At 41.8% G+C, this 16,880-nt stretch overlaps 1 protein-coding gene across 1 annotated transcript in view; it reads right to left on the reverse strand.

Annotated features, from left to right (window-relative positions):
- The window catches only part of LOC126175871 (nucleoplasmin-like protein ANO39), a 42,911-nt gene that overhangs the window by 1,878 nt on the left and 24,153 nt on the right, over window positions 1-16,880 (reverse strand). Inside the window, exons 3-5 of the mRNA XM_049922893.1 lie at window positions 16,127-16,537; window positions 13,215-13,355; window positions 4,052-4,164 (exon numbers count right to left, since the gene is read on the reverse strand). Of these exons, the coding sequence (XP_049778850.1) occupies window positions 4,052-4,164; window positions 13,215-13,355; window positions 16,127-16,537 (665 nt within the window). The remainder of the gene's footprint in view (window positions 1-4,051; window positions 4,165-13,214; window positions 13,356-16,126; window positions 16,538-16,880) is intronic.

A 16,880-nucleotide genomic window follows, 5' to 3' on the forward strand; every position in this document is an offset into this window, starting at 1 on the left:
AACTTCATCTTTTGCCATCCATTCTAGGATATTTACATCGACATCCTTCGAGCCTAGTAGATTTTTGAGCAACGAATCAATATTATTTCCATCTTTGACTTTAGTTTCACACAGAGATTCAAAGTTAAAATGTGCACCTTCATGGTCTAAAATAACTTTTCCAGACCATACAAATAATATGCATGGAATCTCTTCCCACTCTTCAGCCATCACCTTATGACCTCTAGCAAGTAAATTCTCTTTGGAATAGTTACACAGTCACCTTCATCTTGATCAATCAATGGTATCAATGAATTGTACAGATGGCAACAATACTCAAGCAATTCAAGGATGGCCTGGTCCACAGGCTGCAAAGAGCAGTCATATTTGGTGACGCAAATAATGCTTTGATATTTTTATCTGGGAGTTTGTCACTGGCAGGGTGCGAAGGTGCATTATCAAAAAGCAGCAGAGCTTTCCTTGGTAAATTGTTGTCTGTCCAGTATTTCTCACAGCTGGTATAAATTCATTTTGAAACCTGGTTCAAAGATTTCTGAATTCATCCATGCTCTCTTTTGGTGAGTGGGGGCAATGATTCCTTATTTTTCTGGTTTTTGAAAGCTCTAGGTTTCTATGATTTCTCCATTAATGTAAGCCTAAACTGGGGGTTGTTGCTCTCATTACTGCGAGCCAATATGGTAACTCATTCTTTAATTTTCTTTTTAAATACAGGATGTTCCAAATTCCTTTTTGGAAGCGTGTTTTTGTAGTGAGCATCCTGTAATTATAATGCAATCACAAGTGTATAACTGCTTGCCAGAAATTCCTTCCTCATCAATTAACTTCAAAAATGTCTAAACAATAGTACAGACTGTCAGCAGATAAAGCCTCTTCACTACCGTATTTACTCGAATCTAAGCCGCACTCGAATCTAAGCCGCACTTGAAAAATGAGACTCGAAATAAAGGGGAAAAAAAAAAAAATCCCGAATCTAAGCCGCACCTGACATTTGAGACTCGAAATTCAAGGGGACAGAAAAGTTTTAGGCCGCACCTCCAAATCGAAACAAAGTTGGTCCATTGTAATATGAGACACAATTTAGGTCGAATGAATGACGATACAGCTACAGTAGTTTGGTTCGAGTCGTAAGCTTAGCAGTTAAGCTTTACCACGTAGCCATTGCTATGCGTCAGGCGCTCCGTCCGTATTTATACGGGTGCCCATTCTTTTTCACGTGCTTCGTCTGGTTTGAATCGATTGCTTATTTTGCTTTGAGCTGGTAAGTGCCGTTTTCTTTGTTATAGGTGTTTGTGTCACTCTTAAGCTGAAAATGCATTACTGCACTGTGTCATGCATTGTTTGTCGCATTCTCATAGTGCGTGTTTACGGCCTGTCGCGGCTCGCGGCATGGCTTGCTTTTGCGCGCGCGACCGCCGCGTACAATTAATTATATATATATATATATATATATATATATATATATATATATATATATAGTTATAATAGAAGGAAACATTCCACGAAGGAAAAATATATCTAAAAACAAAGATGATGTGACTTACCAAATCAAAGTGCTGGCAGGTCGACAGACACACAAACGAACACAAACATACACACAAAATTCAAGCTTTCGCAACAAACTGTTGCCTCATCAGGAAAGAGGGAAGGAGAGGGAAAGACGAAAGGATGTGGGTTTTAAGGGAGAGGGTAAGGAGTCATTCCAGTCCCGGGAGCGGAAAGACTTACCTTAGGGGGAAAAAAGGACGGGTACACACTCGCACACACACACATATCCATCCACACATATACAGACACAAGCAGACATATTTAAAGACAATGTCTTTAAATATGTCTGCTTGTGTCTGTATATGTGTGGATGGATATGTGTGTGTGTGCGCGCGAGTGTGTACCCGTCCTTTTTTCCCCCTAAGGTAAGTCTTTCCGCTCCCGGGACTGGAATGACTCCCTACCCTCTCCCTTAAAACCCACATCCTTTCGTCTTTCCCTCTCCTTCCCTCTTTCCTGATGAGGCAACAGTTTGTTGCGAAAGCTTGAATTTTGAGTGTATGTTTGTGTTCGTTTGTGTGTCTGTCGACCTGCCAGCACTTTGATTTGGTAAGTCACATCATCTTTGTTTTTATATATATATATATATATATATATATATATATATATATATATATATATATATATATATATATATATATATAAAAATAAAAAAAGGAATCGTCTCAGTAGGGAAACAATGGCAAGAGACTGCTTTTTTTTGTTACTTACACTGCTGCTTTCTTTGATGATGATCAACAAGAATCAAATAATAGACTGCGTATGATAGAACATGTTCTGAACGAGAGTTAGGCGAGAATTTTTCTCCGTTTGAAAATCTTTGCGGCCGCTTCTTTATTACATCAAATTCTGCATAGAAATTAGAGCCATCTTTGATTTAAAAATCTAGTCACTTGCCGTGCTTCATTTCTGACTGTATCACTGTTAGGCATAAGAATAATACGAATATAAACATGACACGATACGTATATTCTTTCGCGCTTGCTATTGTCTCACTCTAGTTTCGTAGTTTATTAGGCAGACAGGATTTAAATGAGAGAACAGCAAACACGAAAGAATACATGGCAAAATGTTTATATTCGTATTATTCTTATGGTGAAGAGAATACTGTATGTGTTTCAAATTTCATCAGGTTCCTATTAGCAACCATCTCTTCTCACAGATAGGAAAAAATTCAGAACGTAGAGTTGGCCTTATTGACAAACATCCCAAACAGTCTTGCCAGTCAGATTTTCGTAGTACACTGAAATTGTGCTACATTCGAAGATGAACAATACGGAATTTGTATTTACTTCGTTGGATAATGTATGAAAATGCAGTGGTCGAAACTCGCGGCGGAGAAAAAACCTCGTCTTCCACCTTTTTTCAAAAATTTATTTACTGACGCAGAGGTTTTGGCGCCAGTATTTATCTTTGTGCCTACAAACTGCATGCCTGCGTAGCGCTACATATATTCGACGGCAGAAATTAGTTGTGGCGGCACGTACCAACATTTTTCATAACTTCCGCTTGCTTTGCACTCGATTCTAAGCCGCAGGCGGTTTTTTTGGATTACGAAAAACGGAAAAAAGTGCGGCTTAGATTCGAGTAAATACGGTAATGGTAATCTGCCACATGAATTGTTTTCCACCGATCCAATCATTCATCACTGGCAGTAAATTCTGATAATCCATTTGCTGCTGAAATTGCAGAGCTTTTTCCTGCGATATCCGCCCAGTACCAGGCAAATCTTTTCCTCTTAAATGTTCATGGATCAAAAATAAAGCTTTGTCAACTTCGTTATCCTCACCTTTCAACATTTTCTTTCTTTCTTTTACTCCAGTTCCATTAGCCTGGAAAGCATACTACTATTCAATTTCTGCTCTATCTTTACAGCACTTTTTTCTGCCCCTAGCTCCAAAGCAATAATTTTGGCTGCTAACCCATATCCCAGTCACAGTGTGGCGTGTAGTTCCTGATCCACAGTCACTACAAGTTTTTTTTTTTTTTTTTTTTTTTCATTTATCAACCATTTTGGACAGTGTACTTGAAAAACAAAAGACTGCACAAAACAATAATTTAAAAATGCACATACTTTGGATGTCTAATATGCAACTGAGGAAACAAAGAACACAGGGTTGCCAACAGAGCTGCTTTCATTATTTGTGAGCACTGAGAGAGGGCTTCCAAGGGTTATTTGATGAAGAGTGTTTTTGGTAATTTAGTCAATATTAACAGTATACTGTGTACCTTAATTGTGACTCCACATGTGCTAGAAGTGCAAAATACAAATAAAACATTTTGAAAGGCTGCTTTCACTTGCTAAAGCTTTGGAAAAGTACAGCAGTACAATAAATTAATCCTCATTCTGTCATGGAGAAGTACTGTGATGATAATTAAGTAGGTCCGATAGTCAACAGCCAGACAGTATAGAACCTACTGTACAACTAAACTGTGCACTTTGTGGCCTATGGTAAAAATGGATTAAAAAATCACAACCAAGCAAAGAGTGACTAATAATACTCACACTTTAATCTTGTCTCTGAGAAATTCAACTACTGTTTCCTTCCTGTTCTGCATCTTAAAAGCAATTTGGGCAGGATAGTATCTATCTTTAAGTACCGTAGACCAACCAGAATACTGAAAAGAAGCATACAATAATGGTTTAAAGAAAAAGTCCATCTGTGTGTCACAAGACTGCTAATACTACATTCAAATCCAACATTGTTGTGCCACAAACAAGTCAAATGCCAATCTCTCTCAATATTTACACCACACAATACTTGATCTGAAACTGCACTGCTGATTTGTGAGTAAATACTTCAACATCTTTGATGCTACAAACAAAGTACTACTCTTCCAATAACTTCTAGATATATAAATGTACACAAAAATGGAGATTTATTCAGTATTACACCTCATCATGACTTAAAATAATTCCTCTCTTAGCAACTCTCTTTATATGCAAGTTAAATCAACTTAACTACAAATAATATTTTCTGTTAGAAATTTAGAACCTAATCTAAGTGTAAGACAGCAATTCTCTCACATGTAGTCCAGTTTTCTACTTGTGCATCAAGTGTGGTTCTTGCCAAGACTTCAGACCAGAGTGACAGAAAATGGAACAATTTAATTGCAAGCCACTCCAATGAATCATGTATTTGCCTTGTTACTTTTCTTTCTGTCCCACTGTTTGCACATCTTAGATCCCCATATCCTTTAATATTCTAATTAATGATCTCCTCATGCCAGATCAAAAATGTAATGTGTATAGTTAGCATAACTTCATTAATTTCATATCTCCAATTTTTTCAAAATATGAGAAGTGAAGTCACTTTGTTACCTTTTTGTCTTCCATCTGCCTTCATATAAGGAAGCCATTTTTCTTGCTTATGTGATTTGGTATAATAATAAAAGGTGTACAACTTTGCTTCCTCAGTTTGCTGACAGGTGGCGACAACGGTAAGTAGACGTTGAAAGAAACAGATCGCAGACATCAGGCAGTTAGCTTGGACCTCGGTCAACACAAACTCATTCAAACATTAGTCTATTTGTGTCTGCATCATAAAGTTGTTCTTGATTGAAAATGTCCGTTAACGAGCCTAATTCTCATCATTTGTGGGAGGTGTTACTGTTTTATTTCAATATGAAAAAACAGCAGCTAAGTCTCATCAAATGCTCTCAAGTACATATGGTAAGGATTAGTGGAAGAATGTCGTGAGTGGTTTCAACACTTTAAGAATGGTGTTTTTAATGTCTTAGACCGGCATAATGGTGGAGGAGAGAATTTTTTTTTTTTTTTTTTTTTTTTTTTTTTTGTTATGGTTTTAGGGCGCAAAACTGCTATGGTAATTAGCACCCAGTCTGTGACTTAGGAAAAGGCAGAAATGGGAACGAAACTCAAAAAGTTGGAGAAACTAAAAATAGAAGGAGAGCTTAAAAAAACAACTATAAAGTCGAGAACACGATCAGCTGAGCACGTGTCATCTGCTAAAATGGAAGCTATATTAGGCGACAGCTGTAGACGGGCGCGTAACGGAGTAAAATAGGGGCACTCAATTAAAAGGTGTCTTACCGTCCACAGCTGAGAGCAGTGGGGACAGAGTGGGGGAGGATCACCACTTAAAAGATGTCGATGGCTAAAACGACAGTGCCCTATCCGGAGTCTAGTTAAAATTACCACCTCCCAACGACGCGTTCGGGAGGAAGAGGTCCAAGCACAGGGAAGAGCTTTCACGTCCCGCAATTTATTATTGGGAAGTGTCGACCAATGTGAGTGCCATAAAAGAGTAACACGACGACATAAAACACTCCGTAGATCGGCGTAGGGAATCGTGCGAACAGCTGGCTGAAGAAGAGCGATTGCAGCCTTGGCCGCTATATCGGCCGCCTCATTTCCACAGATACCAACGTGTCCTGGGATCCAGAGGAATGCCACAGAGACGCCCCCCCAAGTGGAGAAAGTGGAGGCAGTCCTGAATCCGGTGGACCAGAGGGTGGACAGGGTACAGAGCTTGGAGACTGAGGAGCGAGCTGAGAGAATCTGAACAGATAACATACTGTATCCGCTGATGGCGACGGATGTATTGGGCAGCCTGGAGAACAGCGTAAAGCTCCGCAGTATAAACCGAACACTGGTCGGGAAGCCGAAATCGATTTGGGGTGTCGCCAACAATATAGGCACTCCCTACACCTAACGATGTTTTCAAGCCATCAGTGTAAATAAATGTGGCATCCTTCATTTGTGCACATAGAGCAGCAAATGCCCGACGATAAACAAGTGAAGGGGTACCATCCTTGGGAAATTGACAAAGGTCATGGAGCAGGCAGGCCCTGGGATGGAGCCAAGGCGGTGCTGTACCCCAAGTTGTCAAGAACGTTTTAGGAAAGCGGAAGGGAAGAATGGAGCAGTTGACAGAAGCGGACTCCTGGTGGTAGTAGGAAGGAAGGGTGGCCTGCATACCCTAAAGCCAAGGAGGCGTCGAAAAAAAGTCATGGGCCGGATTAGCAAGCATGGAAGACAGATGGCTAGCATAACTCAAAAGGACAGCTCACCGATTGGACAGCAGAGGTTCAGCAGTCTCAGCATAAAGGCTTTCCACAGGGCTGGTGTAAAAAGCTCCAGACACTAAACATAATCCACGGTGGTGGATAGGTCGAGACGCCGAAGAATAGACGGCCGAGCAGAGGAGTAAACTATGCTTGCATAGTCACATTTCGAGCGCACTAAGGTGCGATAGAGGCGGAGAAGGACCACTCGGTCCGCTCCCCAGGAGATAACATTCAGGACACGGAGGGTGTTGAGGGATCGCAAACAGTGAGCCGAAAGATAGGAAACGTGGGAGGACCAGCACAGTTTTCTGTCAAACAGAAGACCCAAGAATTTAGCGATGTCCGAAAACGGAAGGTTGACAGGTCCTAGATGTAAGGAATGTGGAAGAAACTCCATATGATGCCAAAAATTAACACAAACGGTCTTACTGGGAGATAAGCGGAAGCCTGTTGCGATGCTCCAAGAGTGGAGGCGATCGAGACATCCTTGAAGACGTCGTTCAAGAAGGCTGGTCCGTTGAGAGGTGTAGTAGATCGCAAAATCGTCCACAAAGAGGGAGCCTGAGCCATCGGGAAGGAGACAGTCCATAATTGGATTTATGGCAATGGCAAACAGTACAACACTTGGCACGGAGCCCTGGGGTACCCCGTTTGCTTGGGAGAAAGTACGGGAGAGAGTAGTGTTCACCCGCACCCTAAATGTGCGCTCTGCCATAAATTCGCGAAGAAAAAGGGGCAGCCGACCTCGAAAGCCCCAAGAGAACAGTGTGCGGAGGATGCCTGTCCTCCAACAGGTATCGTATGCTCTCTCCAGATCAAAAAATATTGCTACTGTTTGGCGTTTCCAGAGAAAATTGTTCATGATATAAGTGGAGAGAGCAACAAGATGGTCAACTGCAAAACGAAGCTTTCGGAAACCGCATTGGGCAGGTGTTAAAAGACTGCGGGACTCCATCCACCAAGTTAACGGCAATTCACCATACGCTCCAAAACCCTACATACACTACTCGTGAGAGAAATGGGGCGATAGCTAGAGGGGAGATGTTTGTCCTTTCCAGGTTTCAGAACAGGAACGACGATAGCTTCCCGCCATCGTCTGGGAAAAGTACTGTCGGTCCAAATTAGATTATAAAGGCGAAGGAGGTAACGGAAACTATGGGTTGATAAATGCAGCAACATTTGGATGTGGATACCATCCAGACCTGGGGTGGAGGAACGAGAAGAAGAGAGTGCATGTTGGAGTTCCCGCATGGAGAAAACAGTATTATAGCTTTCGCGATTTTGAGAGAAGAAAGCCCGAGGTTGCACTTCCGCTGCATGTTTCTTCGGGAGAAATGCTGGCGGGTAATTTGAAGAGCTCGAAATCTCAGCAAAGTGTTGACTCAATGAGTTAGAAACTGCGACTGGGTCCACTAACGTATCATGCGCGACAGTGAGCCCAGAGACCGGGGAGAAGCTAGGCGCGCCTGAGAACCGTCGAAGCCGACTCCAAACTTCCGAGGAGGGAGTGAAGGTGTTAAATGAGCTAATAAAGAATTTCCAGCTTGCCTTCTTGCTATCGCGGATGACGCGACGGCATCGCGCACGGAGCTGCTTATAGCGGATACAGTTGGCCAAAGTAGGATGGTGGCGGAAAACGCGAAGAGCACGTCGCCACTCACGTATTGCATCACGGCATGCCTCGTTCCACCAAGGAACTGGGGGGCGCCGGGGCAATTCGGAGGTGCGTGGTATTGAACGTTCCACAGCTGTAGGAATAACGTCTGTAATATGTGTGACCTCATCGTCGACGCTAGGAAAGTGACGGTCATCGAATGTCGCTAGAGACGAAAAAAGTGTCCAATCGGCTTGGGCAAACTTCCAGCGTCGAGGGCACATATATAGCAGTTGAGGCTGCAGTCTAAGGACACATGGAAAGTGGTCACTCGAGTGTGTATCATCAAGGGTGAACCATTCGAAGCGCCGAGCTAGTGGAACAGTACCGACCGAAAGGTTCAAAAGAGAGAAATTGACAAAAATGTAGGGTCCCCAGAGTTGATGCAAACAAGATCCTCTTGGTGGAAGACGTCTATCAATAGTGAGCCACATGGACTAGGATGTGGAGATCCCCAAAGCGGGTGGTGGGCATTGAAGTCCCCAACCAGCAAATAGGGGGGTGGAAGCTGACCAAGAAGATGAAGATCAGCTCGTGCCATTGATGTGGACGATGGAATGTATAGGAAAGACGGACAGCAACAGCTTGGAAGGAAGTGTTTAAGGGGATTGGGTGATAATGGAGAGTATCATGGAGAAGAATCATAAGACCTCCATGTGCTGGAGTGCCTTCAACAGAGGGGAGATCAAATCGGACGGACTGAAAATGGGGGAGAACAAAGCAGTCGTGGGGACGCAGCTTTGTTTCCTGAAGACAGAAGATGACCGGCGAGTAGGATCGAGAGAGGATTGACAATTCATCCCAATTGGCTCGAATGCCGCGGATATTCCAGTGGATAATGGACATAGGGTGAACAGAAAATGGATAAATGTGACCAAGGTTGCTGTCAATTCAACGACTGCTCAGAGCTTGCGACCCACAGCATGGAACGGGATTCAGATGAAGGCAGAAGATCCTGATCCATAGGTTGTTCAGGAGCAGCTCCTGCCACCAACGCTCTGCTGCCAGCAGTGCGCCTCGGCGACACAGAAGACGGCCGAGGGCGGTTACCGCCAGATGGTGCTGTAGACGAGACACACCTTGGCGGAGACGGAGAGGAACTGGGTTTCTTATTAGCCTTCTTGGAAACATGGTGTTTAGATGAAGGAGGAACCAATGGTTGTAAGTTGGGGTACGTAAACAATCTTCACTAGTATGCTCTTTTTTGGAAGTCTTGGTGTCTGACTTTTGGGCTCGAGATTTAGCAGAACCATTGGCGGAGACGGAGAGGAACTGGGTTTCTTATTAGCCTTCTTGGAAACATGGTGTTTAGATGAAGGAGGAACCAATGGTTTTAAGTTGGGGTACGTAAACAATCTATACGAGTATGCTCTTTTTTGGAAGTCTTGGTGTCTGACTTTTGGGCTCGAGATTTAGCAGAACCCAATGAAGGGTGAGCCATAGAGTGAGCAGGCGAAAGTGGGGAGGCTGAACGGGCGATCTTTGCGCTGGCCGATCTGACGACCGTGGCACTAAAGGTGAGATCACAAGTCTGCGTGGCCGCCTCCTTTGTTGGCCGAGGAGAGGCAAGGACAGTGCTGTAGTTTCCTGCCTGAGGCACAGTGGGCTTTCGACTGGCGAATAATTTTCAAGCAGCAAAGGTCGACATCTTTTCCTTCACTCTGATTTCCTGAATGAGCTTTTCGTCTTTAAAAATGGGGCAATCTCTAGAGGAAGCAGTGTGGTCACCCATACAGTTGCAACGAGGGGATGGAGGTGGACAAGCACCCTCATGAGCATCCTTGCCACACGTAACACATTTGGCCAGATTGGAACAGGACTGGCTGGTGTGATTGAACCACTGACACCGATAGCAACGCTTAGGGTTTGGGATGTAAGGGCCAACGGAAATTCTCTCATAGCCCGCTTTGATTTTCGATGGGAGTTGAACTTTATCAAATGTCAAGAAGACATTAGGGGTTGGAATGATGTTCGTGTCAACCCTTTTCATGACTATGAACAGCTGTTACGCCCTGGTCAGACAGGTAGTGTTGAATTTCCTCGTCAGACAATCCGTCGAGGGAACGTGTATAAACGACCCCACGTGAGGAATTTAAAGTGCGGTGCCCTTACACCCGGACAGGGAAGGTGTGTAGCAGTGAAGTAAGCAGCAATTTTTGTGCCTGGAGGGCACTGACTGTTTCTAACAAGGTGCCATTTCGTAATCTGGAACAAGACTTTACACAGGACCTGCAATTGCGTCGACACCTTTCTGAATAATGAAAGGGTTGACCGTGGAGAAGTCGTGACCTTCGTCAGACCGAGAAACAACAAGGAACTGTGGCAATGAAGGAAGGACTGGCTGTGGCTGAGACTCATTGAACTTACGCTTGTGAGCAGACATAGTAGAAGATGAGGAAACCATTGCGAAAGTATCCCCCATGATTACCGGCGTCCCTCGATGGCGCACTCCTTCCTTGTGGGGGCCCTCTCTGAGGGCACTCCCGCCTTAGGTGATTGTTCACACCTCAGGTCACACCTCCTGTGAAACGGAAGGAGGGACCAATCGGCACTTTTGGAAGGTATCAGCTCGGGTAATCACCCCTCCCCGGGCCTGGCCGTTACCAGGGGGTACATACGTGTCCTACCTGTCTACCCGGGGCGGAGAATTACGCGTTACCCCGTCACCGGCTACGCATGGAAATGCGTGGGTCGGCCTTCAGACACGCACAGGGAGGAAAAAAGAGAAAAGGGAAAAAACAAAGGGAAAGGAAAGAAGAGAGGTCTCAAATGCCGCAGCGGAGAAAAGGGCAAAGAGAAGAGGTAAGGAAAAGAGAAGGACAAAGGAAGGACGAAGACTTGCAAGCAGAGAAAGCAAAGACTGTATTACACTTTCAAGCGTCCATCTCTGGACGTAGGCACAAAACATACTCCCAGAGGGGGAGAAAGGGAAGGAAAGAGGCAGAGGTGAGGGGGAGGGAGGGGGGCCGAAGATGGGGGATGGGGAAGGATGCGGAGAAGGAAGGTATGCAGCCCAGAAAGGAAGGAGGGCCACATTAGCTTGGGGTCCTGTGCTCGCTACGCACATATCCACAAAAGAGTTGTGGACCCCCTTGGGGGAGAGAGAATGTTCTCGAAGATGCAGAATTGGAGACACTGCTGAGTGAAGACTCTCATCAAACTCTAAGAATTGGCAGGATTAGTCGAAGCGACACAGCAAGCCATTTCAAAAGGTCTCACGGCTATGGGCATGATTCAGAAAGAAGGAACTTGAGTCCCACGAGAACCGAAACCAAGAGACGTATAACGGCGTTTGAGTGTTTGTGAACAGCTGCTTCGGAGGCAAAAAACTGAAGCGATTTCTGTATCGCATTGAGACCAGAGACAAAGAATTTGTTCATTACGATAACCTTAAACACAAAAAATCATGGGGATATCCCGGCCATGCTTCCACGTCGACGGACAAACCAAATATTCATGGCTCCAAGATCATGCTCTGCATTAGGTGGGACCAGCTCGGCGTCGTGTACTATGAGGTGTTAAACCCAAACGAAACAATCACAGGTGCTCATTATCGAACGCAATTAATGTGTTTGAGTAGAGCATTAAAAGACAAACGGCCGCAATACAGAAAGCGGCACGACAACGCTAGAGGCCATGTTGCAAAAGAGGTCAAAACATACTTGGAAACGTTAAAATGGGAAGTCCTACCCCAGCCGCTGTATTCTCCAGACACTGCTCCCTCTGAGTATAACCTGTTTAGATCAATGGCGCATGGCCTGGATAACACTTCCGATCTCATGAAGAAGTCACAAATTGGATCAATACGTGGATTGTTTCAAAAGATGAATGATTTTTTTGACGTGGGGTTCGTACACTGCCCGAAAGACGGGAGAAAGTAGTGGCCAGCTATTGAAAATACTTTGAATGATACATGTGTAACCAATTCGTTTCATTAAAGCCTCAAATGTTGGGCAAAAAACAATGGAAGCAAAGTTGTACACCTTCTAAGATTACTTAATTTCAAAAATGTTTGAATTTTTGAATCATGGATAAAGAAATCCTTTATAATTCAGCTATCTAATTACATTGAGAAGTGACTGGTTTGGTACCATGTCAACTGTGCACCTATGTGCATTTGTTTTTGCCAAGTCGAACCTTCCAATCTAAAGTTCTTATTACCAAGCCCGATTACTGTTCCTGTGTAAATGCATATTATTTGTGGTATTACACATCATATTATCAAGGTCCACCATCACCAAGCTTATCCAGTCCCTAATGATGGTTCTGCACCTGACTAAAAGAAATCCAAAACTGGCATGTAATGGAACTATCTTTGGCCAAGTACGAGTTTTAATGCAAGTTAACATCATAAATTCTGATTATTAATGTCTTTTAATGTGTCCCTGCTGTGGCCACTGATGTGCCACAACAAAACAATTAGCTTTCGGGAGGATTAAAGTCCATTTTGTTACAAATTCATTCTTTTGATGGGACGCATTACAATATCTAGTACCTTGCCATTTATGATTATTCATATCTCACTGTGCTCTATTGTAGCGTGCTGCTATAGCTGACTGAATATTCACTATAGAATTAAACCTTCGATGTTTATGCTTAACGCGTACCTAAAAAATTCATATATATTTCAATTACTTGCTTTCTCTGGATTTTTATTGTACTTTTTCTCTCAGGTTTATATTTTACATTTCTGGTGACTGCATTATCCTATAAACTTTAAGCCAACATAGCTTCAGTATGAGAACATTTGTTGTGTAGTCTTGGATTGGTCAGATGAAGTAGGCTATGCTATGAATAGCGCAGAGTAGAGATGGTGAAATATTTCCTGTAAACCCCACAAAAGTGCCAATTTGGCACACACTACTTCATCTGTTGAGTTAGTACTGGGGGAAAAAGATACCCTGTAACATTCACAAACTTATATTAAATTAAATTTATCCATTTCACTTAATGTACAAAATAAATATTTGTGATAACTACTTACAGTGGATGTATTCCTGTACATTATTTTTCCATCTTGTTCAAATGGAACATATTTCTGCAACAAGGCTTTTCCATCAATCTTCCATATCGGAGGATCCTTCTGGTTCTGGAAGTCTGCCTTCAACACCACAAACGCTCCAGACTGCAAAAATCATGAATTTCCTTGTCTAGCAATAATCATCATGTGGGCTTTGTATAAAATATTCAGATTCTGTAAACCTGTGTTGCCTGTTATTTGCATGATTGAAAACAACTAGAGGTTTAGTTAAGGGTGACATTTGTTTTATCAGTATTATGAATTGTACCAATCTGATCTAAACTTTTCATTCTGTGCTAGTCTTTTCTCTCCGAAATCCCAAACTACTGTTTACAATTGAAGATAAGATCGAAGTATATACTTCAAACAAACCATGTGCAGATAGCAAAAACTGTGCGTCAAATACTGAAAGAAGAGTTGCTAAATAAATTGACCAAGGTAAAATATGCTAGGAAAAAAATTTGCAGCTCCTGATACAAGCCATTGTTTGGGGTCCAGTGTAAGAAAGAATGACAAAATTGTATATAAGATAACAAATGCACAAGACCACATACAGTAGTAACATATTAATTTAACAGGATAACACAAATAACAAAATGTGCCATCAACATTCTACAATACAATTTCACAGCTAAAATATCTGCTAGCAAACGAATTTCAATAATGGTGCATAAGTAATCAAAACTGTAGGAACATTCAACAATAGATATTCTCTAACCAAGAAAATTTTTGCTATTGGTAAATAGAGAAAGATACCATACCATTCAGTATTTCCAGTTAACTCTCAGTTAACTTATGCACAACAAAAGTGGAAGAGTGAATCTAATAATGCAGATTACAACTGATGACATGTGGCCTAAATGCTATCTTCATTTTCACTAACTTGACTAGATTTGTGTCTGAGTCAGTTTTACACTTAAGGAATCTAACCACTTATTGTCTTCTTTGAGAGTTTACAGACTGCAAGAATTAAGCAACTTTCTTACAAGTATCATGCAAAACTGTGTAGTGGATGGACAAAAGATACCAAGATGAGCCAAGGAAAAATGTTATAAGGTTTCTGAAGACTTTAGCTGTTTAGAAGTTTTCACTGAAGTGGTGTCATTTTTATGATACTACTAATGTCACTTGGTTACCTAAACTATGTGCACTACATTGCTCTCCCTATTTCAATACTTTCTAGTTGCTCACCTAACCCGAGATTATTGTCACTATAGTTGTCCCGGAAAAAAAAAAAAATGTCAGTGTTATGTTTTCACACGATGCTTATGTGAAATTAAGAGTAAAAATTGCAGCACTTCATGAGCAAAATTGACAATTTTCTCTTCCGTTTTATTTGCATATTTAAAGAGGAAAATCTAGCTATTTACACATCTTGGTACACACCTTAGTGTTTGATTCTAAAGGTCACAAAATATACATTCATGATACCCGAACCGTCACACAGTCCTCATACACAACATCTCTAAATGTACCCTACAGGGTACCACAAACAACAGTGCCACTTTTTCCAAAGACTGCTATTTTAAATTCCCTAAGCATGCACAGAATGAGCACAAATTGACAGACATAAAGAATGTAACTAAAGACAGGACCACCAAACCACTTGACACAGGCCTAGTTTCTTAAGCAAATATGCTTCACAATAACTTTTTGGCCTCATTTTCTTTCCCACCTTATTATCATAACATGTTTTCATACCACAATATGGAAAGCTAAATAAAAACATAGCACACGAGCTTATGTTTCTCCTCCAGCACAGCTAATACACTGGAACAGATGACTGTACTTAGGGTCACATGTTCCTTCTCCAGGGGAGAAAGAAAGAGGAAATATTCTATGCTGATGAGGACGAAAACTTTTAGATCTCAAGTTAAAAGTGACCCACCTCCTACAAAGGAATGAGGAAAATATGAAAGGAAATGTAGCAGAATGGATGATTCTATGTCCAACCACTGTTTCCTCTTCTCTTTCCTGACAAAAAAGAGCGTGTAGCTCCAAAGACTGTGTACAGTCATTTACTTTTATGAGTCAGCTGTACTGGGAGTTTTACTCCTAGAGACCAGTAAATTGTGAAATACTCAAATATTTAGTATATAGGCAGATTATATTCAGCTATTGTTTGTCAAACAGCACAATACATTTCCATTAAGAACAGGAAACCAAGCACTGACTTGTGAGGTTCATATAACAGCAATATACGAAATGTATGCACTTCCTGTGTGTCATAACAATCAATACATGCAAACCTACAAATGGGAAAAGCCCTTGGATACATTTATACTGTATAAATGTCATCCGCTAGTTTCTACTGGTAGACTGTAACATTTGTTCAGAAAATACAAAACAAACTAATTAAGACATAACTTAGCTGCTGTAATTTTTCTGAAGCTTGTATCCCAATAAGCCAACCTCTGGATTGCTGATATTACTAAAATATCCTGCATCCTCATAACCAACTGCATCCAGCTTCAAGGAGAGAACCATTTTACACAGCCAGCAACTCAAGAAGAAAAGTACTTCAAATTATAACAACAGATTAAGAACACACAACCACCTCAAAAGAGCTGATGTCAAAATTGGAAACACACAGTCACTACCTTCTCAGTCATAACTCCCAATGAGGAAAGCATTAATGGCATGTATGTTCCTCACATCTGACAAGAAACAAAATAACTTTTTACACAGTTAATGCAAAGAAGGTCAAAGTCTACAGGCACACTACAGCATTACAATGTCCACCAAACCAACCCTTACACCATATTACAACATTAGCAATATAAGGAAGTGCAGTTCTAATATTTCTAAATTATATAACGCGGTCATGAGGGAAAAATATATTTCACATATCAGCCACACAAACTCCAAATACTTACAGTGAATTCTTTCTCCACTGGTGTTGGTAATGCATTTTCTGATCCTGTTGTAGAGGAAATATCTGTTTCAGCTCCCTTGTCCTTTGCAAAAGCACATGGTGGTATGTTTGTGGTAGTATTTTTTTTCCCACGACCTCTTCCACCTCGCACAGCGGTGTTTCCTCCACGACCTTTCTTCTTTTTAGCTTTATCATTTTCTTCGTCACTCTCTGGTTGACTTTCCTCCTCTTCATCCTCCTCCTCATCTCCTCCTTCCTCTTCATCTTCCTCATCTCCTTCTTCTGGTTCTTCCTCTTCCTCCTCCTCGTCTTCGTCTTCGTCTTCACTGGTTCGTGGTTCAGCTAGTCTAGGTTTCTTTGCACTGACTGGTGTACGTCCACGACGTGACGATTGCCTTCGTCCTCCCCTTGCCTAGAAAATAAAGTAACTTTTTATTGCAACAGACAATTTACTGGAACTGAGGGCATTATACAAACCATATAAATATTGTGCTGTTGTAAAAAGCGTTTTTACTAAAGAAAATTAGTTTTAACAAAGACAAATGACACTAGTATAACAAGCTGAAGCGCTACTGGTTAGACACTTACGAACAAATACAAGAGTAACTTCTGCACAGTATGTATCCAAAAAAGGAGTCTTGTAACCAACAGGGCTACAAAGTAATTTCAAAGTGAACTCTTCAGCTCTGTCTTTATATAATTAAATTTTGAAACACAACAGCAAGCATAAAAAATAGCAATACCTAGCAAACATC

The sequence above is a fragment of the Schistocerca cancellata genome, chromosome 3, assembly GCF_023864275.1.
Source record: "Schistocerca cancellata isolate TAMUIC-IGC-003103 chromosome 3, iqSchCanc2.1, whole genome shotgun sequence".
NCBI lineage: Eukaryota > Metazoa > Arthropoda > Insecta > Orthoptera > Acrididae > Schistocerca > Schistocerca cancellata.